Raw genomic sequence first — 22927 nt, 5'->3', positions numbered from 1 at the left:
CTGCTGTAGACACTGGGGCCGGGCAGGAATGTCCCACTGACCAATTACCTGATTAGCTTTCCGAGCACACACAGCGCAGTCGAGGCTAGCCAGCTTTGGGCTGCCTCACTGGAGCCCTCCCCGGCCCCTGAACACATGAGCATGTCCACAAGGGAAAACACGCACCAGCCGGCAAAGCATCAGGCTACAAGATTCAGTTCGGTTGCACATAAACGTCTACAGAGTAACATGCTTGTCACACAGAAAGACGTAGTACTTGCGCTGCACACAGACACACACACACTCTTGTTTTATCCATGCATTAGTGCCAATTCACTGCAGTCCACTGATGCCTTCCTTTGCTTCTCTGCAGTAGTCGTCCTGAAGTCAGCCTCTGCTGCTGCTCTGGCTGGCTTAAACTGGTCAAACAGAGTTCATTCACACAAACACACTTGCATGCACGGACATATGCTCGTCTCACTTCACACCGGCTTCAGAAGGACAGTTATTCCCGACATCTGTAATACAATAACAGTTACATTGACTGTGCTGTAATTACATTGCATGTGTTGTAATTCACTATCCTGTTCTACACATGACATCATTGCACTTCTGTCCATCCTGGGAGAGGGATCCCTCCTCTGTTGCTCTCCCACAGGTTTCTTCCTCTTTCCTCCCCGTTAAAGGGGTTTTTTGGGGAGTTTTTCCTGTTCCGATGTGACGGTTCCGGGACAAGAAGATGTCAAATGTGTACATATTGTAAAGCCCTCTGAGGCAAATTTGTAATTTGTGATTTTGCGCGATGCAAAAATGAATTGAATTGAATTTTGCTTTGGTGCCAAAAGTTATTTTTTTTGTATTTCGTTGGCAAAAACAATAACATTTTGTATTTTACCTAGTTTGTTGTTTTGTTGTAGGACTGAATGATTATGACACAAGGCACGTTTGATGCTGAATTCCCAATGTGCGTTTGACAGATTTGAAATGAGCATGCAGAGTCAGATGTGGCCTCGACCCCCAGCAGCTGTTTACTGTGACTCCCTTTGTGCTTTCTTGCTTTTTTTACCTTCTGCGGTACTTTTCTTCATCGGTCCTATTCGTGAGTCTATCCTATGATTGTTTTACAATGAACTTCATCACTACTTTACCTTCCACATCCTCGTAGCACACCGATAACCAGACAGCCAAGTCATTCATCTCCACCAATAGTTAATCGTAGTTATTCTTATTTGTCCGCTCTGTCCTCAGGCCCAATCTGTCGAACGCTGTTCTTTGGATTTCTTAAAACGTGATGAAGTGATCTGTCTTTTTGCTTCATGACCATTTTAACATGGCACGGATTGACCAACGGCTGCAGTGTTTGTTTTTCCTGTTTGCCTTGTGTCTTGCCAGATTGATCTGATTTTGATGGAGCTTGCTGACATGCTTGTTGCTAAGTGACACAGAAGTGCCCAAAACTTTGGGCTTCATACTGTTCTCTTGTTTTCCCTCACTTTCTATTTTTCTCAGTATATTGACACACGGTGTAGCAAATTCCCTGAAACTACAGCAAAGACGAGAGGCGTATCCCTCCCTTGATAAATAAGTCAACTACAAAAGAAGACTTGTACTGCATTTCAGGATTTCTTGTGTTTGTCCACTTCAGGATGGTGGATACTCCACTGGCCGTACTCTCTCACTCCTTATTGTTGTTCCACTTTCATCTAACTGCTCTCTGCTTTACTCTGCTCCTGTAGGAGTTGATGACCAAATTGATAACTGAGACTCCCGACCATCCAATCCCTTTTCTCATTGATCACCTGCAGACCAAGCAAGACAGCCCAGGCAAGCTGCACAGAGCTCTCTCTGGCTCCGCAGCACTGTGGGCGCAGAGCTCCCCAGGTCAGTAAACACGGAAGGCAAGCGAGGCATTTTTCTTTGTTCGTACTCAACAATATGTGATGAATGTCGGGCTGAACGAGACGCAACAGAGCTTGCAGAGTAAAGTCGGCCTGCATTTATGCTCTTCTAGGATTTGCACAATGGGGAATTCTAAGCAGAAGTTGTGACTATCTCTCCCAACAGAAAGCAAAAACCCTCGACGGGAGAACAGCAACTATGACAAGCCGTGGCAAATTCACCCAAAGAAACCGAAAAAGTCCAAGAGTGACCTGGCTGTTTCCAGTATCTTTCCTCCCTCGCCAGAATCCAAGTCTTGTAAGTTTCTTTTTTTTGTTTTAAAACCAAAGTTTTTTTACAGTGTGAACGTTGATTGCACCGACACACACACACACGCACACACTTTAAAATATGAAGCACAGTTGTGATACCTGTTGTATCCCAATTACACACTCTATTGACTTTAATCTCCATTTTTAATTTGATATAATTATCTCCAATTAAAGTTAGTCACAGTGTCTAGTCCAGCAGCCCACAGGCCTGCAGATGAGTTCATCATGAAGTGCCACTTTTTACACACTTGCTCCTGCACTGCTACACACTCTGAAGACGAATGGTTCCCAAAGTTCTTGCATTAATGCAGATGAGGATCTTTCTGTCGGTAACTTATTTTTTTTTTTTTAGTTCTGTAATAAATGAACATAGCTATGATGTTGGAATGAAGTATGAGGCGCGGTCAAATATGGAGCATGCAGAGCCGTAGACGACTTCAATAATTTAACATTGTGCTCTGTCACTGCCAGACCAGGTCTATTATGGGCTGCAGTCTGAGCATTTCTCACAATCAAGAGGAAACTGATGTCAGGATGAGTGCATGAGGTGAAAAAAAAGTAAACGAGTAAGAAGAGAACTCAGAATGAAGTAAGCAACACTCAGCACATCGAGGTGTACTTATGAGAGCAAGAAGCCGTCAAAGCTACATTTAAAGTCAAATCACATAAAAAATACATCGTTTGGGTGTGCAGAGCTCATGAAAAATTTAAATCAAACTGCCGCTCATCATTGTTGTAAAATGTAGCAAAAACGCAACAGCCGTCATAAATAGAAAGAGGTTCCGCTAACGCTTGCTCTTCCTATGTGTGCACAGTTTGACAATGTGTGTCGGCCTCACTTCGACTGTATCTGACTGCTTCAATGGGCGGACACAGTGGGAATTGAACCCTTAACCCTTAACCTATGCTGTTAAGATACAGCACAGCCCTTTGTGGCAGCAGCACAACACACAGAGGAGAGCAGAGGGAGGACCGAAATCATTTTTTTCCCTCTCCAGTCTGCATTGGCAGAGACACTTGCGTTGTGTTGATGGTTGTTACAATGCCAAGCAGCTTAGTCAGAATAAACAAGGGTAGAGGATGTGTCACACACAAGGGGGATGCTTACTCTCTGCACCTGTCATCATGCATGTGTCTCACTCCGACATGCATTACATTTATTCTGAAATCCTTTCCATCATAGTTGACGTGTATGCTCAGGCAGTGAACAGTGGCTAGTGGACCCGCGCATTGGCTCCTCACAACCCACTGGTTTTTCATGTTAATTCGTGTTCGAGCATAAGAACGTTAGATATGGATGAACTACAACTAATCCCTCACCCTATAACAGAAAGTTGCTCTTTCCTTTTATGAATAATGTCTGAATTCAACAGTTCATGAATTAACCATCATATAGAAGCTGCAGGACGCTGCTAGGGGACATGGGCATGATGTTAGGACAGGATGTGGGTCATAGACACTGTCCCCTGGCCTCCGTCCACTGAGCTCGGTGCTTCTGGAAGAGACGCATTCCTGCTAGTGTTTCCCTTCAACTCCATCCTGCAGTCATTCACAAAGTCCTGTTTGGACACAGCGACAGTTAAAGATGAAATTACGGTGTGGTTGTTGTTGTTTCCAGAAGACTCATCTAATTCAGTTATCTGTGTGCTTTCAGAAGATGTGACCAAACAAAAAAAAATATGTTTCTGTTTGTGATGTCTAGTGCCGCGGTCGATCGAGTGCCCGTCCTGGGACTGGAGGGAGAGCCGTGACTTTGACGAGCTCAGCCACATTCTGCAGGAGAGCAAGAAGCTGGGCAAGGCTCTGGAGAGTCTGTCGCGCAGTGAGTGGCCGCAGCTCGGCAGAGTGCACGCTCACACCGTGCCGAGCAGTGTTTAACACATCTTAACATTACAGAAATAAAGCGTAGTACAGCCTGTCTGTAAATGTCACTGCAAATCCTGGGAGGAAGCCGGATCGAGCGGCTCATCTTTCAAGCTTGCCGCTGAGCTTAGAAGAAGCCGAAGCCGGGGATTTTGAAGTGTATTGGATGCTTCTCTGTGCTTTAAAGCATTTTCTTCTCTCTGCAGGCATCGCCTTCTCTGATGAGCTCGACCAGGTAGATAACAACTAGACTGGAGTCTCTCATTAACTCATGGCATTACAGCGATGTGGCAATAGAGTTCTGTCACACATGGCTCTGCGGCGTCGCTCGTGCGACATCAAATAAAAGCCCTGTTTAATAACTTTCGCTTGTCTGGCAGAGCAGCGCAGCTCTTTTTCTGACGACGAGTCGCTATCTCGCGGGAGTGGTATGCGAGAGTGATAAGTTCAGCGGCTGCCCAGGCTGTAGATGCACATTTGGGTGTCTCGATGACAGACGCAGCATCTGTTTTGACAGGGACTTCACTTTTTTTTTTTTTGTTCCGTACAGCGGTACTGTCCAACATCCAACATCCTTGGATCCCCGCCCAGAGATTTTCCTTCTTTCTCTGTGGGACTGGGATGGGGAATGAATACTAAACACCTGCTCTGATCATGCAGAGACAATAGCATTGATGCTGTCCTGGATTCAAGTCAAAGACACGCAGACATGTCTTTGAGCGGAGGTTGTAAATGTGTGCCGTCTGGCTTTCGGGAAGGAGACAAATCTCAGAGAACACTACAGAGCTTTTGAAAACTCAGAGCAGACACTCGTTATCGTGAAGGACATAGTCTTGGTTATGATTTCATTACATTTGAGTTGAAGTTCATAGCGTTAAGATAGAAGTTTTATAGCAGTTCTTTCACTCCACTGTCTTCCGTCTCTTCTTTTTCATTTAAATCTGCATCTCCGTCTCTCTGTCTTCAGTCTGTTGTTCTGCCTCTCATTATATCTCTGTTGCTCTTTTAGAACTTGGGAGGCTATAACTCAGCAGTGCGCCCTCGGGTGATCGGGGAGTGGGTTGGACGGGAAGAAGAGGACGCGGACCCGCTGGCTTCTGAGATGCTGCGACCCCCCGTCCCTCGGGCTAAAACCCAAGTGTGTTGGAGTGGAGACAGCAGCCCTGCTGGGAGGTTGGTGATTGGCGTTATAAGTATATTTAGTCATCGATACGTCCACGTGTGAATCATTTGAATGAAAATAAAAAGTTCAAAACTTCAAGAAAGTACACAAAGCTATTGTTGGCCCTTTAAAAATGAGGAGGTAGACTTCTAACTGTGGCTGCTGCTGCCTGAGGAATGCCCATCTGAATGGGTCTGATGATCCCATTTCAAAGGCGTGATTAAACATGCGTGCCATGATACTGCTTCAACCCAATATCAAATTAAAGCTAACCTCATTTCTGTGCGCTCGAGGCCAAAGGAATTTTTGTGCATGTTATTTAAAAAATTACCCGTTTTTTTTAACAATAATAATTGCGCCACACGTTGAACTGTCGCTCCCTCTCTGGAAGCTTTTTTCACTTTTTTTTTTTTTTTTGCGTTTGTGTCACATGGACCGCAGCTGCTGCTGATGTGACTAATTGGAGGACGATCGGACATAAAACCATAAATCACGCGCGGTCCAGAGCTGACATACACACAGTGTTAATCTAATGAGGGCGACTGTATGGGTGGATTACAGGCAGAAATCACTGAGTTAGAAGCCTGAGCTGGGAGACAGGGCTGTGTGTGGGCTCACTGATGAGCTCTGCTCTGTGTGTGTGTTAGTCGCATGAGATGGTTTCATGTTTATGAAGAGTGTGACAAACATGTGCAGCTGTGTGTTTGGGATGGTACAGCATACCCAAAATAATCACAGCCCGTCTCTTATCAACTGGAGGAGTATTTGCCTCTTCTATTAGATCATTTATATCAACTCTTAATTGCTTAATTCCTTCATCTTAATTCACTGGGAACTTGCTCCCACTTCAGAACCTGTTTGGGGTTTGAGATCACTTTTATAACCTCTGAGATTTTTTCCAGCCAAACCAACAAAGTAAAAAATGGATAAAAACTGATTTTTTTATCCGGCAAACTCCTTCTCAAAATCATTTAAATTAGAACAGACATCATTGAAGAGTGAAATACATTTGTTTATATTGTTAATGTTGCACAATAAAGTTGAGAAATGTGAAGAGCCTTTGGTGTGTCAATTTCACACTGAAATGGCAACTGGCAGCAGCAGAGAGGAGAACAGTTTAAAAGTTATATTATAAGATATGATTGGCTCACCGAGATCTTTGAAGCATCTGGTTGGTTGAGCTAAAAGAGTGAACGCCCATAGTAAGCTGTGGGAGACACCCCACAGGAATAGGGAAGAATGTACTGATAGATATCATCATGAAAATTCCCGAGTAGATTACTTACATTAAGACAATACATGATGAACAGTAAAAGCTAATGTCGTGCGGTAAACAACCAATCAATTTAAGATCCAGCTGAAAGTAAGGTTTGGTTATGTTTGTGTCAGATGAGATCAAAACTGGCAGAGCAGCACTGCCCTATAACTGAGCCTCAGTAGGCCACCTCCTGTGGTGCGTATTCACTTTCAGACTCCAGTCCCCACATGATTTCATGTACGTGACCTTATTTGTCAACCAAGTCCATCTTCCTCCTCCGGCTTTGGTAAGTTGACTTGTTTTCGTTTTTGAACTCCTTGCTTCTGTCCCTCATTCCGCGCCACCTGTCACCGAGGACGATACGGTGGAGTGGAGGCTGCCCGTATGATTGGCTACAAAGTCGAGATGGATCAGTGCAAGTGGCACATGGGAAATCAGATGGAACTGTGGCAGCGGTATATTATGGCTGATTTTGACAGAGTCTGTCCAGTGGAATGGAACTTCCTTATCCCATGTCTGTCAGTGCCATAAACTACTCCTCTCTCTTCTTACCCTCCTGTTAATATTAACAATATGTCTTTCTTTCAAATATATATTTAATATATTTCTCTGATGTACTTTCTCTTAACGCCAACATATGCTTATCTTTGCGAACAGAGAAAGATCTTAATAAACACGGATGGAGGGAAATCCAGCAACACCCGCTTTGATTTTGTGGTCGTGTCTATCGTCGACTGGGTTGTACCATCTGAGGTTGATCCTTGTGAGGGGAATAAAAGCTGACACTGTTGAAGTCCAAAAGAATTACTTGCAACCACAAGAAAATGTTCGACTTTTTCCCCAGTGAGTTCGGCTCCATAAAGAAAACGTTTTTGCACCATCCACCTTGCTTTGCCCATATTAGCAGATCTAATTATCCCAGAATTCCCACACAGAGAGAATGAAGAAGAATCTTTCATCTTATGACCCTTCCCCATTATCTGTGAATAGAAGTCATTAAACTGAGATGAGCATCAAATTAATACTCGTCTGCCCTGCTAATCCAAGCCCTTAGCCTGTGGCATGTGGAAATGAATTCCTCCAATATAGGGGTAATGCAGACTTTCCCCTGAGAAATGAAATGAGGCTTATGGGATAGGAAATGTGAAGATAAGCATTCAGTTTCTTCACGTATTGTTTTTTCAATTAAAAACAGCCCGGGGGACAGCCTGAGAACTGTTCAGCTATATGGCGCCATATAGGTGCCATATAGGTGCCATATAGGTGCCATATAGGCGCCATATAGGTGCCATATAGGTGCCATATAGCGTAACAGTAGATGCTGCAGTAAGCTGTGACGCAAATGGATACTGCAGAAAAATGGTGTATTTTCCATTGCTGCATCCTGTTGCTTATGTTTATGAATGGCTACAGTACAGTATGTATGGTACATGTTGGCATAAGTCTTCATGATAAAACAATTACCGGTACAACAAAACTTCTCCCCCTGTGGGTCCGTCTTTGTTGAATACTTTTGGATTTGATGATTGCCTCTCCTCTTAATTAAAAGCTAAAGGGGACACTTTCAACACCTCATACATCTACATGCTTGTGAAACCTTTTTTTTTTATATCCCACATCCTCTAAATACTGCTGAGCACTGAGTGCCACAGCTATTTCTCCCATCTCGTCTTCTCCCTGCTCACCATTCATAGCAAGGTGTTCAGCACCTGCATGTCACTTGAAATGATTGTATGTTATTTTGTCCCTAACAACCATGGAACAGCTTCCAACTGCAACAAGTGGTGCAAACACTCTTTTTTTTTAAATGCAGGCGCACATTTGCACGCCGCTGGTGAAAATGTAACACTGCGCTGCTTGATTGTAAGCAGGACAGATTGGGCAATTAGTACGGGAACATAGTTATTATAGAACATGCTAATTCTGTCGGCACATTTCTCTGTAGCAGGAGGCCTGTTATTCTGATGATGATGCACATTCAACTTTCAAGTACTTAATGACGGCTACGGGCTGTGTGTGGGAAATAATCATGTTAGTACGTGTCAATAAATAGTGATCGGGTTTTGATTGACCCCTCTTCTGCGTTCCTCCTCAGCCTGAAGTTGGAAACAAAGAGCAAAGGGCTCAAGGAGCAGCAGCAGCATCACAAGAAGCTCTTGGCAGCCATGTTGTCCCAGGACTCCTTCGATTCGGTCCATAGCCCCGCCCCGTCGGTCGCAGAGGAAGAGATGGAGGACGAGGACGACGCCATGGAGCTGCTGGGTAATGCCACATATTCCACATATAGGCACAAATTGTGAACTTTGTTGTGCAGTGCAATGAATCAACTTGATGTGCTTTCCTATGCAGTTGCATTTCTTTTGAATTCTGCTCATCAAGTACCATTAATCATAAAACAAGACTGCTTCTGCGCCACACTGGCAGGCAGTGTGCATCAGCACATGCGAGACAGACACCTGTTTTCTTACCATCCCACATTCATCGAGAACTGTGTGTGTGTGTGTGTGAAACATAAAAAAAATGAAAGCTGAAACACTTTACGTTCAATGAGTCTCTTTGCAGAGCACATTGGTTTTCACTATTTTTCATGAGCTCTTTGATCGTGTGAGTTTTTTCTTCCGGTTTTCATAAGTCCACATGCATTTCATTGACTACATCACTTTGTTGTTAACATCTTTTCTCAGAAGCTTTGAGATTGCGTCAGACAAACCAATGAAATTATGAGATCAAGAAGATGGAAGCATTGTATCACCAATGTTTAACGTTGATGCAATGCACCACATTGTCGCCTGTAGACCTGTATGTGGTGGAATGATAGCTGGATGAGCAAAGCAGCAGTCAGTTTATGTGCTGTACTAAAGAGCACTTTAGTAGTAGCTGTTAGAGGAAACTATGCTTCCTGTTTACATAGTTCTGCCAGAAGCTCTCCGCCAGTGCGGCTAGGTATTCACACTGACAACTGAAGAATCACAAAGTAGCTCCTTTCTGTTTACTTTGGGTGTGTGGGTGTGTGTTCACATTCCTCAATGCACGTCATCATGTGCCGACTTAAGATGGATGAGTCGGTGACAGCGTGGGTGGAAAGACCATCTGAAGTGAAGCCTCGTTTTGGCTTTGTTGAGTAGAGGGTCTGCAGACGTGTCACCCTGTCCGTGCACACACAGGATGTGATACCTCTTGCCAAATTGAATTTGTTGCCTGAATTTTAAGTCAGCTCAATTCAAAGTCACCGACTTTCTTCTACGTTGGTTAACAAATGTCCGACATACAGTACTTCTTTGAGGAATAACGACACACAACCTACTCCTTCTGTATTTCCCTGTGTCCACAACATGGGCCCCAATTATCGTGTTTCAGTGTCTCTCCTCGGAGCTGCTGCTCTGTGGTGACACACCAGCGACAAACGTCTTCGCTCTCTGCTCTGATGTCACAGCACTGAGACTCTTGTGCTTGTTAGAGGGATCTTTTCACCGGGGGTCATTCAAAGGGTCACCTTTCTTTATCGATGTGTGCCAGAGTGGCCTCACGTACCGGGTCTGCAACCAGATGATTGGTGTCATTCTCAAAGCTCCAGATTTTGTTTTATTAATTGATTGTGAAGCGAATTAAATCTCAAAATCTTATAGAATGAAATGTTATCGAATGTAATCGATGTTATTTATACTGTTCTGGATCCCTTTACTCCTTTGTGATGATTAGACGATATTTTGAGAAAACAGTACGTAAACACAGAGCTCTCTTTCATATCAGCCGGACACAGTTGTGACCGAGGGTGGCAGTATGTAATGGTGATAAAGACAGCCATGAAGCAGGGTGTTGATGGTCTGTGATGGCCCACGCTGATCATAGCTCTCGGCACATCCCCCCCCAGTGACTTTTTCACCATGGTCCAGGGCAGTAATTCAAGGGGAATGTTGCGGCGAGGTCATTTTCAGATTTCCTGTCAAGGCCCGGTCATGGTGCTCTCCACAGGGACCACCGCCACCGTGTTGACTGTCACTCTGAATGGCCGGCCTCGCTACTGTAGAGCAATGAATGATCCTCAGGAGGATCTCTGGGCCTCATTTAGAAAGAGGGTCTTGGCACAAATGCTGTGGCTGTGACCAAATGCATGCCAAAGATGACTGATGCTCCTTGGCAGGCACGGTGATCCTGTGATAGTATATCGATCGCTGGAGGAGATGTCTTTTTTCCTTGCTGCTATCCGCATGAAGGTCAGCTGCTCAGCCGCATGCCTGGAGCTGGTAGGGATTCAACGACTTGCTGAAAGACTCTACATTGTGCTGTTGAATAGGAGACACTTGTAAATCAGTGGATTCAAATGTCATGATACAGCAAAGGCTACATGTACTGTAGCTGTTATTTGTACAGTTATCTTTGGGAACATTTCAATAGACAGGAGTGTTTTTTTATTTCGTAATACCTCACTCTTTTCTTATCTTTCAGCAAATGTTGCATTTCTATCTGTGAAGTTATTGCCCCTTATGTTCTCTTTCATGCAGCAATAGTCACTACTGCTCCAGAGATTGATGAAGGCACGTTATCTATTTAAGCGTTTGCTTAGGGTGACCTCTAGTGGCTAACATCTGGTATTACAGCTGCTGTGTGGAACGCCTGTTTGGAAGCATGAAGCCAGATCAGAAAGGATTTCAACACAGTTCACTTATTAGAGTGCGGGATGAGTGCATTTGAAACTGACCCTTGATATAAGCTTTTGGATGCAGGTGTCCAGCGCTGGGATGCCTTTACATCTCTTAACACACACACACACACACACACACACACACACACACACACACACACACACACAGCGTTTTGTTTGGTGTCGGTACATATGGATAACTCAAGATCCAGTTCCTCTGTGTAGTTGTCGTGTTATCAGTTTAGCACCTGCTAATTGGCCGTGAGCCTCCTTGTTGTGCGGCTTGCTGATGCGCAGACAAATCCACACTACCCAAATGACAGCAATTACGTTAAATGAACAGGTCCTATGGCCCAATGTCATATTTACACGTCCAAACCTCTGTAGCAACAGGAGAGGAGAGTTCTGAGCCGCGGTGAACACTCAGCATCTTGCATGATATCTACTGGGAGGCAAGAAAGGAGCACTAGTTTGTCCTGCTGTGTTACAACTAGAATACGCCTTAGGATGCACAGACAGTTAACAACTAATCTTCATTTCCATATTGAGCAGAAAGGTTTTTGCCAGCACCTGGATAAGGAGCTTATGAAAGAACAATACGATCCTCTTGGAATGGTTTATACTTCTCGTCAACGTTGTCCGATTTGAATACAATAGAAACATGGCTTAAGGTGGATTTGTTGTGTTCAGACTGAGTCTAAGTCTTATTGATTCTCTAGCTGCTCTCTAGGATGGAACTGTGTTTTCCCCGGTTGTTTTTATTAGATCTGTGCTTGATTTTTGCCACAGTCAAAGCCTGATTGGAAGTGAATGTGAGTCACATGTTCTTGTAAAGCCACGGAAGAGTTGAGTTAACACTGGGCGGTAAGACCACAGTTTTATACTGATCTGAAATAAGAAACATGCTGAGTTTCAGTGTGTGGGGAAGAAACACCCTGTTTTTGGCCTTGCAGTGTTATTTCATGGTAAGTTAATGAGACGAGTTAGCCAGTTCCCCGCTGTTAACTTGCAGCTCTCGTCATCCTTGGTGGAAGTATATCCATTTCAGAGACCCTTTGAATTCTCAAAATTGACTTTTATGAACATGTGCTATTTACATGCCTGTATGCACTGAAAAACACATGTTTATTATATCTATGTTGTCACAGTACGTGTCTATTTTCCCTGTAGCAACATGAACTCAGACTCTCTTAAGGTGTGATGGAGAGTCAAACGATAACATGAATGTTAAGCTTCAATCTTATCGAGGGTCTATGTTGAGTGTTGTTTGGTGGACACTTGCAGAAGTAACTTGCAACTTAAAGATCCTGTTGGAGGGTTGTGACATCCCATTTCACCTGCACGCACACGTTCATTGCAGTAGAGAATAACAAAGATTCTCTCAGTGTGAAACACACACACACACACACGCCCGCATGAGTCCACAGACCCTTTTAGAACGTCAACCCACTCTGGCTTGATTCCTGAAACAGGAGAGGACGGGAGAGTAGCGTTACCCACTCTCTCTGATTCACAGTGACAGGGAGGGTTTGATGGGTGCAGGATGAGGCCGTGATGAAGCTGTGTCTGATCTTTGATACACACGGAGTCGAGCAGCGTCTGGTGGATGGGTTACAACGCCTGCGTGTTGCTCTTTTGTTTCAGGATGTCGTATCTACCTTGATCAAGCAGGGTATGTGCTATGATACCATAGCAGTTCTTTTTTTTATTTCGTGAAGTGAGCCAATCTCTACCACCCTGACATTTAAGTTAAAAATGTTCTGTGGTAGGAGGTCATCTATGCTGCATATGAACCCCTTGCCTCTGAGGGGGATTCAAGTCTTAGCTTTTCAACTCACAGAGGCCTTAACATTTACTTCGTCCCATCAAAGCTGTTATTAGCTTCACGGCAGATAGGAATGACAAATGTGTGTTGTGACGATTATTAGAAAAGGACCCCTTAACATTTTTGCCATCTATTAGGCATTCCCTGTGAGAAAGTTCTAATATGTTGAAAACCAGAGGTGGAAGAAATATTCAGAGAAAATAAATGTGTCACAACTTTATATTAAAGTCCTGCATTGAACTGTACTTGAAGTACCAAAAGTAAATTAACACGTAGGCCTATGTTTTGTAATAATGTGTAAACTCTTTTTTTAGCCATGCTGAAAGCATGAAGCTTACTGACATTATTGAACCCTCAACCTTTCCCCTAGCGCCACCTGCAGGTCAAATGTTTCACTTATCCGGTGAAACATCTCATTATCCACCACTCAATGTGTCCAGTATTTAGATTCTATGAATAAAACCTGCAAAACTGATGACACTAGCAGCCTCAATTGTACTGTTTTGAACTGAGATGGTGAGTACAGCCTCACAGAGCCACCATGGCTGTAGACTTGTCTTATTATATGTTATAGCTGCCTCAGGTGGAGCTAATTTACCTGTCTTTGTATTGGGCAGTTCAAACAACGCGTTGTTTTTTTACATGCTCGTATGTTAAACCTTAGTGATCACAGCATAGTAACGAGTAAAAGTGTCAACTAAATAAATGTAGTTGAGGAAAAAACGAGTAAATGAAATGCTCACTTGCCACCACCGTTGAGAACATTGTGAATATCATTGAACTTTGTGTAGTAATGTAACCTGCAGCACTGAATGGGCTGATTGCAGTGCTATAAGAGCTGTCTCTTTGTCCTCTGCCTTGGGCCAACATTCAGACTGCCAGAGTTAGCAGACAAGGCACACACTTCCTGACGCCAGCAGCCCCCCCCCCCCCCCCTTCCCCTCCCACCACCACGCACAGGCACACTCCCATCGCCCCCATTGCCCCCTTCATCCGTACAAACCAGAGACACAACAGTTGCCCCTGGGAACAATGTAAACCAACACAGCAGTATCATCATGAGGGGAATGAGAACATATATGTCAGCGGTGTGAGTTGCTTCAGCACTAAATATTTCACTTGCAGTCGAAGCTTGAAAGGGCTGGGCTCACCTCTGAAGGTTTGCGCCCAATTTGACGGCCTGTAAAAGTCTCCGCGGTGCCGATGGATGCGCTAATCGAGTGGCAAATTGCTGTGGCACAGTATGACGGGGGTATTAATGGACGCAATTACCAATATATAGCCACGTAGACTATACTGCTAGAGTTATGGTACGATCACAGCCGTCGTTGCGCGGAGCATGGCCTCATACCGGCCAGCGTGCGCATCTCCAGTGTGCGTAAACGCCGTCGATGCACTGAGCAGATTACCTGAATGGAAATGAGCTGAATGTACACAACCATGCTGTGTTGTGGCTACTGTAGCCAGAGGGTAAACAAAAGATGGTCGATAGACACAGAAGGATGACATATCTGTGGATAGCGTTGTTATCCAGAATGTCAGATAAAGTCTCGTGTGAATGGATGCATTGTGTATCACGGGTTCATCGGCTGCAGAGCCACCAACAGTGATGTGTGCAGCTTTATCTAAAAGAGTAAAACGATGATCTCCAAAATAAAGACAGACATTTTAACTCAGAGGAGAGAATTGCTCGCACTTCGCCAACATGTCCCTTCACTCATGTGAACTTGTTTGTTTTATTAAATCAAAATTCAGTTGCTCTTCTGTCATCAGCATCCACTCCTCTTGTACAGGCACATTCCAGTTTGATGGATGACTTCACTATTTTACAAGCGATGATTCAAATCAGCATTTTAAACTGTCGATGGCAGCCTTGATCCCGACAGACAGCTGTTTCTGTGCAATCCATTAAAAATAAATATATCATCTTAAAGCTACATATATGGCAAACGAATTGAAAAAAAATAAATCATCATGAAATTTCCACAACACGAGGCAGCTGAAGTCACTTTCCCAACCCACAATGACTGGCATTGCAGTGCATCGATACATCAGGCTCTGCAGTGCCTACGGTGACGTCCTAATCTCTGTAATATTTGCGGTTAGAAAGGGAGTTAAAAGGAGGTTTGCACCGACGTCTGCGATAAGACTTTCCACAGGCCTCAGAGCTGTGATGTTACCCTGCTCATGTGTGTCCCCATCTGATTCTGATCAGCGTCTTTTAACTGCTGCGCTCAAGCCTCGTGGAGCCTAACATGCATATTTTTAGGCCAGGAGGAGGAGGGGGGAGGGGGGGGGGGGGGGGGGGGAGAAGACATAATTATGAAATGTAAGTTTGAATATTGTTTTTATTACAAAGCCAAACAAATGCGTCTCCAACGAGTCTCACATCAAAGATGTCTGTGTGTCGACTAACCGCCGAGCAGGCTTTGGTGCTGGAGGCTTAATGAAGAACAAATGTTGCCTGTACGTGTGAGGGCAGCTGAAGTGTGAGGTCTGCAAGTGTCACTGTGGGTCTCTGTGTGTGAGTTAGTGGAGCCTTTAACTGTAAAAGGCATCTGTCACTTAAAGACGATTAATTACAGCCTCTGGTGTTGTGTGGCGGGACGCCTTCACTGCTCATGAAAGAATGGAAAAATTCAATAATTCCACTTCAGATGAGACTCTCGCAGCACTCTGATTTGGTGCGGAGGATGATGAAGTGTGTGTGCGTGCGCCACGTGTGGGGTAGCGCGTGAGAGGACGATTCCACCCTGAACATCTGTCAACGTGTCAACCCCGGAAGGTGTATATTAAGTTATTTGTGAAGCCGGTGCACTAATTATGTCTTGGGCTCTGTTTTCAGCCCTGTGGAGAGCCAGCCAGTCCGTCGCTGTCTAAACAACATTAAATTACATGGAAACTTGGAGAGAACACTCTATCTGGTCGCCCTGCTCTGCTCCTCTCTATGCTGTGAGTGAGTGATTGCGGCACGGAATTCCTCATCGTTCCGGCCTTTTGTTGGGATAGCATCGCTCAAATAGTTTCCATTTCTCTCCCTCCCTCCCTCCCTCCCTCCCTCCACCTACCCCCAGCGCAGACCTCCTTTATTTATCTGCCATGTCTCATCGTTAGACAGGGGGAGCATGCATGGCTACCCCAGTGCCCAGGGAGTGGAGATGTGACGGGCTGACGAACGGGCGAGTGTGGACAGACGTTTGTTGTGTCTAGACGGAGGGCTTGGGAGGCTGTCATGGTCTCAGGGTACGCCGGTCTCGTGGGAGACGCACTGTAAACTTCTCATGGTGGTATTGTGGGTTCTATTGTGAACCTGGAGAGAATGCACTCAGTCATATGTGTTTGACTAGGCAGACACGGAGGACAAATGAATACTCAATCTTCTGCGTGAGCTAGGTGTCGCGGTAATAATGTTAGATTTTGGTGATATAATGTGAAGTTGATTCAAGATCATTTGAAGAGTAGAGCTGTTTCTCATTGAAATAGTCAATTAAATGATGCGTTCTACTCTAATCTCTCTTATATCATATATCATATTAAATGTCTTTTTTTAAGAATCAATTTCTGCTGTAATATTCAGGTCTCTAGTGTAGTAGGGTGTGAGCATATGCGTCAGAATGTGCATGTAAAAGAAGTCATTTACAATGCTAACACCCAAAGCCCAACCCGTGAAACACATGTATCACTCTGGCACTCCAAACTCAGGCCCTCCTCAGAGTGTGGCGAAGACAAATCTGTCTCCTCACCTCACGGAGGTCTTTCTCTCCGGTATTGTGTCATTTCATATTGACCAGAAGGAAAGGAGTCCAAAAGACAAAGTGGGAGATGAGGTGACAAGCAGCTGTGTACACTGAGGTCATGTTCTCCTTCGGGGTCAGAGCCGCTTGCTGTTGTTCTTTTGCTTTTTCAAGTGAACGTTGCCAAGCGTGGCGTAATGATTTGCATCACGGGCGATGACCCAAAGAAAACCTGGCACGCCACATAAATCAGTCAGTCTGCCAAACGAAGGCAAATGTTTAGAAGTGGGATTGGACGAAGAAAAAAAAAAAAGAGGAAAAGGTGAAGGCCCGAACTTGAGCAGTTCCCACGACCAGCGAAATAACCCAAATCGCTGGTGGCTCTCTGTCCCCACCCCCTCCGACGCATACCGTGATGAATGGGACATTTAATATTGCCCTGCTTAAGGGTTTTACTGGAATGGATCTGTCCTCTAAGCACGAACACAACACTCGTTCTCAGACTGCGTTGGACACAATGTGAGTGACACGACTGATGAGATGATGATGATGTGATCAATATGTAAAGAAAAGCAAGAAAGTGCCGGACTTTGTTAAAGGTCTTGAATCGACTTATTGATTCAGATCTTTAGCCAACAGTTGTTGGTGTTATGCTGTAATGTCAGAACTGCTGTAGTCAAGAGTACAACATCATTACATTAGTCAGTTTGTTGGCATTTAGTGATTTAACTGTCGTCACTTATTGTTCAGATGTTTTGTTGAACCTCCTATGAATGTCCATGAATGTCTGCACAAAACTGAATGGCAATTCTTCTAATAGTTGTTCGGATATGTCATTGTGGACCAAGTCTCCGCGTAGAGTCAGTGGATCAGAGGAAACAGTGCATTCCGGGGGTCTCGTCAGAGCAGACGGGTGAGATTTTCTGGCTGTGCTGATGGATGGAGGGAGAGAGAGAGAGAGAGAGAGAGAGTCGTCATGAGCAAGTGTCATCCAATCTAATCCGGGTGATTAGTCAAGCATTCTCCTCTTTCAAGGTGTGAGGCCTCCCCCCCCCCCCCCCCCCCCCCGAAACCAGGGGCCAGGTAACGTGAACCCTACGTGTACGTGTGTGTGTCCGGTCATTTGAAACCAACATTAATACTTTTCCATGAGACAGGTACTGCACTGTATGCACAAGAGCAGAAACAACAGCAGCAAGAGGTTAGAATATACTTCATGTCCTGAAAGCAAACCCCCCCCCCCCCCCCCCCCCCCCTTTTCTTCTGGTCTGACGAGAACAACGGCGACATATATTGTTGTGGTGATCGGTCAAAATGTTCTACCTGATTCAATATGTGTTTAGAAAGCTTGACCAGGAAACTTAACCGAGTACGAGTCCGATGTTTTATGGATCCATCGAAAACCAAAATGGTCTGGCTGATTCAGACTCTCCCCTTTGAACCTCTGTTCTATTTAATGAACCGTTAACTTTGTACTATTCCACTTCAGTGCCGTTCTTTCACAAGGCCTGTTACTGGAGCGATTCATGCTTTCTTTCTTTCCCTATCATGCTAGTGCAGTGTCTATTGAAGAAACGTGTGTTCTGTGTCTTGACGCTGAACATTTTGTACTCCGATATAATTTCTGGTGATCCTGTTTAGTCTTGTGTCACATCCAAACTTCCAGCTTTTGAATTGTTCCAGATCATTTCATTGCATCAGGAGCAGCTGTATTTTGAGACAAAGCAGATATCTTCGAATAGAGTGTATTCAAGTGTATTCAACATGCACCATGAGAAGAAAAAGTGAAAAAGGACCTCCGCACCTGCTATCTGTGTTTGCTTGTGGAAAGCACAAATGCCCACATGTACGTAACTCTGATGGCTGCAGATAGGCCGAGTAAGAAGGTAGGATAGTGGCGTCTGATGCACATGGACCTCTTTAGAGACTCAGAGGGATCTATGTGTGATGCTCTGAAGAACACAGTGATAGATCAGACGAAACCCAACTTTCCAGCTCTCCGTCTCCGTCTTACCGCTCATTTTCCCCCGATGACTTCACTGTTCTTTGTCCCCTTCCTGTTCCTATACGACGCCGTGATGTGGCCTGTCATTGACTCTTCCTCGTCACTCCTTATAACAAAGAGTGCCGTGTTGACGCTGCTAGCTTTTCCCCTTTCTTTTTTTGTCTGGACGTATGTGTGCGCAAAGCGTGTGAGCGAGCGCAGCAGCAGGATGTTTATTTACTGTTGTGTGCTCGCTCGCTCCTTTTGACTCGAAGCAGACTGTCATCACCGGGCATCACGTTGACACGAGAGAGACCAAAGTATGATTAATGGCCGTCCTTTCTCTCCCTTGTTTTTCCTCTCCTCTCTTCCTCCGTCCCTCCTTGTGTCCCGCTGGCTCCCTCCCCCCTCAGAGGACCTGGATGACCTGCGGATGGAGGGTGTGACGGGCTTGGCTCCATCCGGTAGTAAGTTCAGCCAGGGACGCAGCTCCTATCAGGCTGAACCACAGGCCAAAGTTACTCTCAACATCTGCTCCAGCTGTGCCAGGTAAATGTTTCCGCCTTCTCTTATCTGGTGCTCTGGAGAGAGATTGTGGTTTTTTTTTGAGACAGCTCCGTTTAATGGAATAGTTCAACATTTTTGGAATTTTTGGAATAGATTTATACCACTCTAATGTCTGTCCGGTGTATATATACCACCAGGCTTATCTCATCGTACAGGACAAACACGACGGTTATATCTCTCATCTAACGCTCAGCAATGTGTTTCCAAAGATGTCAAACTATCTCTCTACCGCTCTAAATGATAGGAATTTAAATACATTTTAGCTACAGTAAGGTTGTGTTTATTCATTTAATCTAACCATGGTCTTATCCCGGGTCACGACTCATCCTTTTGCCGTACCCTGCGCTCTCCCACCCGCTCTCTCTGCATCTGTATCACAGGTAGCATACCTCAACGTTCAGAAGAGAGAATAATATCATATCTGAAGTGCATTCCGGTGTTGCTTGTTTTCACGAATCAGCCCGAGCACTGACAATCGTCTCCATTATCACCCCTTTCTGTCTTTATCACCGCTTTTTTTTTTCCTTCTCTTCTGACACATTTCCTGTTCCCCCTCAACCACACTGCATCAGTGTAGTGCTCACATTTCTGAGTGTTGGGTGTGATACGACAGGCAGGTGTGGGCAGGAGTCTTCCTTGATTCCGGTCGAAGATAAACGGGTATCCGTTCGATGAGACGCCAGGCACACATCTGCCTGCGCGGCCTCCTCTGTTTTGGGGTTTGGAATTTGTATGTTTCCTGCTCTTCTTTCATTCACGCTGCTTATCAGTTTTCGCTCCACGCACCGGCTGTTGTCAGGATGTTCTCTGCGGGAGGATGAACGGTATCGGTGGATTTTTTTCTTTTTTTTTTGCTGGAAGTTTATTGACTTGGTATTTTTAAGCAAACAGTTTATATCTTTGGCTTATCATCGAGTCCCTGGGTCGGATCAGCGGCGGAGCAAAGCAGCATCTGTATCTGGACTCGTTCTTGGCCCGTGTGCTCGTTTTTTCATGAACTTTCAGACATCTGTTCTCCTTCTCTGTCTTCCTCCCTCCTTCTAGTTCAGTCCAAATTCTTGCTTCGTCCTCTACAACCTGACCACAAAATACTCCCCACGCTTTACTGGCGTAAAGGAGTCGTGGTGTTTCACAGTCATATTTGGTGAGTGTAAGGGCCGTAAACAGATCACTAAGCTGGAAAAGTGTTATTACTTTTGTAAGTGAGTTCTGAAATTAGGAGTGTTGCAGGACAACGTATTCATGAATCGTCACATGAAGCGTGTGCATGCAGGCCCTTGCACGCAAAGACACAGAAGGCCTCTGTGAACAGATAGTGGGGGCAGAGGTCAGGGAGCAGTAAGGAGAGGGACGGTCCTAACAGAGACTTAAGTGCATTAGCACTCTGTCTTGATGGCATTACCAGATACACCTTTTGAGCATAGCCAACCTTTAAACGGACTCCTCAGAGCACGACCATATGTGGCACAGTTATAGTGCCCTTGTGTTTCACACCTGCAGACAGGCCTACTGTACAGATGTGACCTTGCTGACATTTTAAACTTAAAGGTTTGGTTTTTTTGTACAGTTGTTTTTGTATGAAATGAAAGCTTGAGGAGATTTGAGTGGATGATAGTGGAGAGTTGCTCGGCCCCGTGTGGATCTGTGAACAAACACTCGTCCACGTTGGACAAGCATTCCTCGCATACCCGTCACCACTCAGGCAAACACATTAGAATTCCACTTGTATGGGTCAGTGAGGTCAAGCATTCTGTGCATTACACTTTTGTTCGAACGCATTTTTCCGCTGTTTTCGCTCCCTTTGGTCGTCTAAGCGGTCAAACGAGACCGAGCCACCTGGTTTCACGATGTACCACCCGAAGCCAAGCAGCGGTGACGCTTACTTTCACACCCACAGCGTGAAGGCGAAAACTCTCTTTCTCCCCAGCGAGCGTTTATTCATTTACAGCAGCGCTCCTGTATGTTCCTGGCCAACAACTAAGAAGTAAATGAATTACTGTAAACGACACAATAACATGATAAAGACAAAAAATTGAATAGTGTGTATATTATCTTTATTGTATATTATGCACTTTTCTTTTTGAGCTTGCTGAAATGTTTACCATCCTTGAGACACTTTCCTCAGCCGTTGTCTTTGTCGTTTGCAACTGTCCGTGCCGCCAAACAGCCTTTTTTCACCTAAGTAATATTTCAAAAATCAGGCACATCCTATCTCAAAGCGATGCAGAGAAATGAGTTCATGCATTTGTCACCTCTAGACTAGATTATTGCAATTCCTTATTTTCAGGCTGCTCTAATAAGTCTCTTAAATCTCTCCAGCTGATCCAGAATGCTGCAGCTCGTGTACTAACAAGAACTAAGAGGAGAGATCATATTACTCCTGTATTAGCTTCTCTGCACTGGCTCCCTGTAAAATCTAGAATAGAATTTAAAATCCTTTTACTTACCTACAAAGCCCGAATTGGTCAGGCTCCATCATATCTTAAAGAGCTTATAGTACCATACTGCCCTACTAGAGAGCTGCGATCCAGTGATTCAGGGTTACTTGTGGTTCCGAGAGTCTTAAAAAGTAGGATGGGAGCCAGAGCCTTCAGTTATCAAGCTCCTCTTCTGTGGAACCAGCTTCCCGTTTCAGTCCGGGGGGCAGACACACTCACCACATTTAAGAGTAGGCTTAAGACTTTCCTCTTTGACAGTGCTTATAGTTAGGGCTGGCTCTGGCTTGCCTTGGACCGGCCCATGGACAAACTGGTATAAGCAAAAACTACAGGGGGACTTCCTACACTGAGCACCTCTCTCCTCCTCTTCTTCACCTCCGTCTGTATGCATTGATGTCCCATTAATGCTCATTACTAACTTTACTTCTTCCCCGGAGTATTTGTGCTTTCTCGCCTCACAGGATGACCGCAGTTTTATCTGGACACTGGTTCTTCAACCAGCCATGGCCCTGCTGACACCTACTACGATCTTCATTGTTAACATTATTAATCCTATTACCGATACCATTAATGCACAGTACTGATTTTGTCTCTTCCCTGGAGTTATCCTGGGTTAAACCTGGACCAGGTGTTGCCTCCTGTCGTGGTTGTGTCATACATTGAATGTGCTGTAATTACATTGAATGTGTTGTAATTCACTATCCTGTTCTACACATGACATCATTGCACTTCTGTCCATCCTGGGAGAGGGATCCCTCCTCTACCGCTCTCCCACAGGTTTCTTCCTCTTTCCTCCCCGTTAAAGGGTTTTTTGGGGAGTTTTTCCTGTTCTGATGTGAGGGTTCCGGGACAAGAGGATGTCAAACGTGTACATATTGTAAAGCCCTCTGAGGCAAATTTGTAATTTGTGATTTTGGGCTGTACAAAAATGAATTGAATTGAATTGAATCTCCACAAACCTCTTTTGGGCTTGTAGTTCTCATTAAATGAATTGCTTTCATATCAGGAATGCTCCAAGGGAATGGTAGTAAGGACTTGCGGCTACGGGCAGCTTTTGTTCAGAGAATGAGAATGCCTTGTGATAGTCATCTCGAGTACTTTTTAACGGCCTTATAAAGGCCGTTAAAGAGAGGGTGAGACAAGGAGAAGGATGTATAAAGAAGGAAAGAAATAGAATACACTTTAAAAAGCTGTGCGCCGCTTTTACCCTCATCGAAGAGGTAGAAACCAAGAGGCCCTGCGGCTGTGACGGAATGCAGCCGCGC

At 44.8% G+C, this 22927-nt stretch overlaps 1 protein-coding gene across 1 annotated transcript in view; it reads left to right on the top strand.

The window, feature by feature from the left end:
* The window catches only part of cUnh8orf34 (chromosome Un C8orf34 homolog), a gene marked incomplete at both ends in the record, with an annotated part of 46816 nt that overhangs the window by 8079 nt on the left and 15810 nt on the right, over nucleotides 1-22927 (top strand). The window contains 7 exons of the mRNA XM_079291829.1: nucleotides 1716-1860; nucleotides 2044-2175; nucleotides 3892-4011; nucleotides 4259-4287; nucleotides 5062-5225; nucleotides 8568-8734; nucleotides 19071-19206. Coding sequence (XP_079147955.1) covers nucleotides 1716-1860; nucleotides 2044-2175; nucleotides 3892-4011; nucleotides 4259-4287; nucleotides 5062-5225; nucleotides 8568-8734; nucleotides 19071-19206 — 893 coding nt within the window. The remainder of the gene's footprint in view (nucleotides 1-1715; nucleotides 1861-2043; nucleotides 2176-3891; nucleotides 4012-4258; nucleotides 4288-5061; nucleotides 5226-8567; nucleotides 8735-19070; nucleotides 19207-22927) is intronic.

Source organism: Melanostigma gelatinosum (genome assembly GCF_949748355.1).
Source record: "Melanostigma gelatinosum genome assembly, chromosome: 20".
Lineage (NCBI taxonomy): Eukaryota > Metazoa > Chordata > Actinopteri > Perciformes > Zoarcidae > Melanostigma > Melanostigma gelatinosum.
The sequence above is the reverse complement of the archived record's forward strand: the minus strand, read 5'-3'. Positions and strand labels throughout refer to the sequence as shown.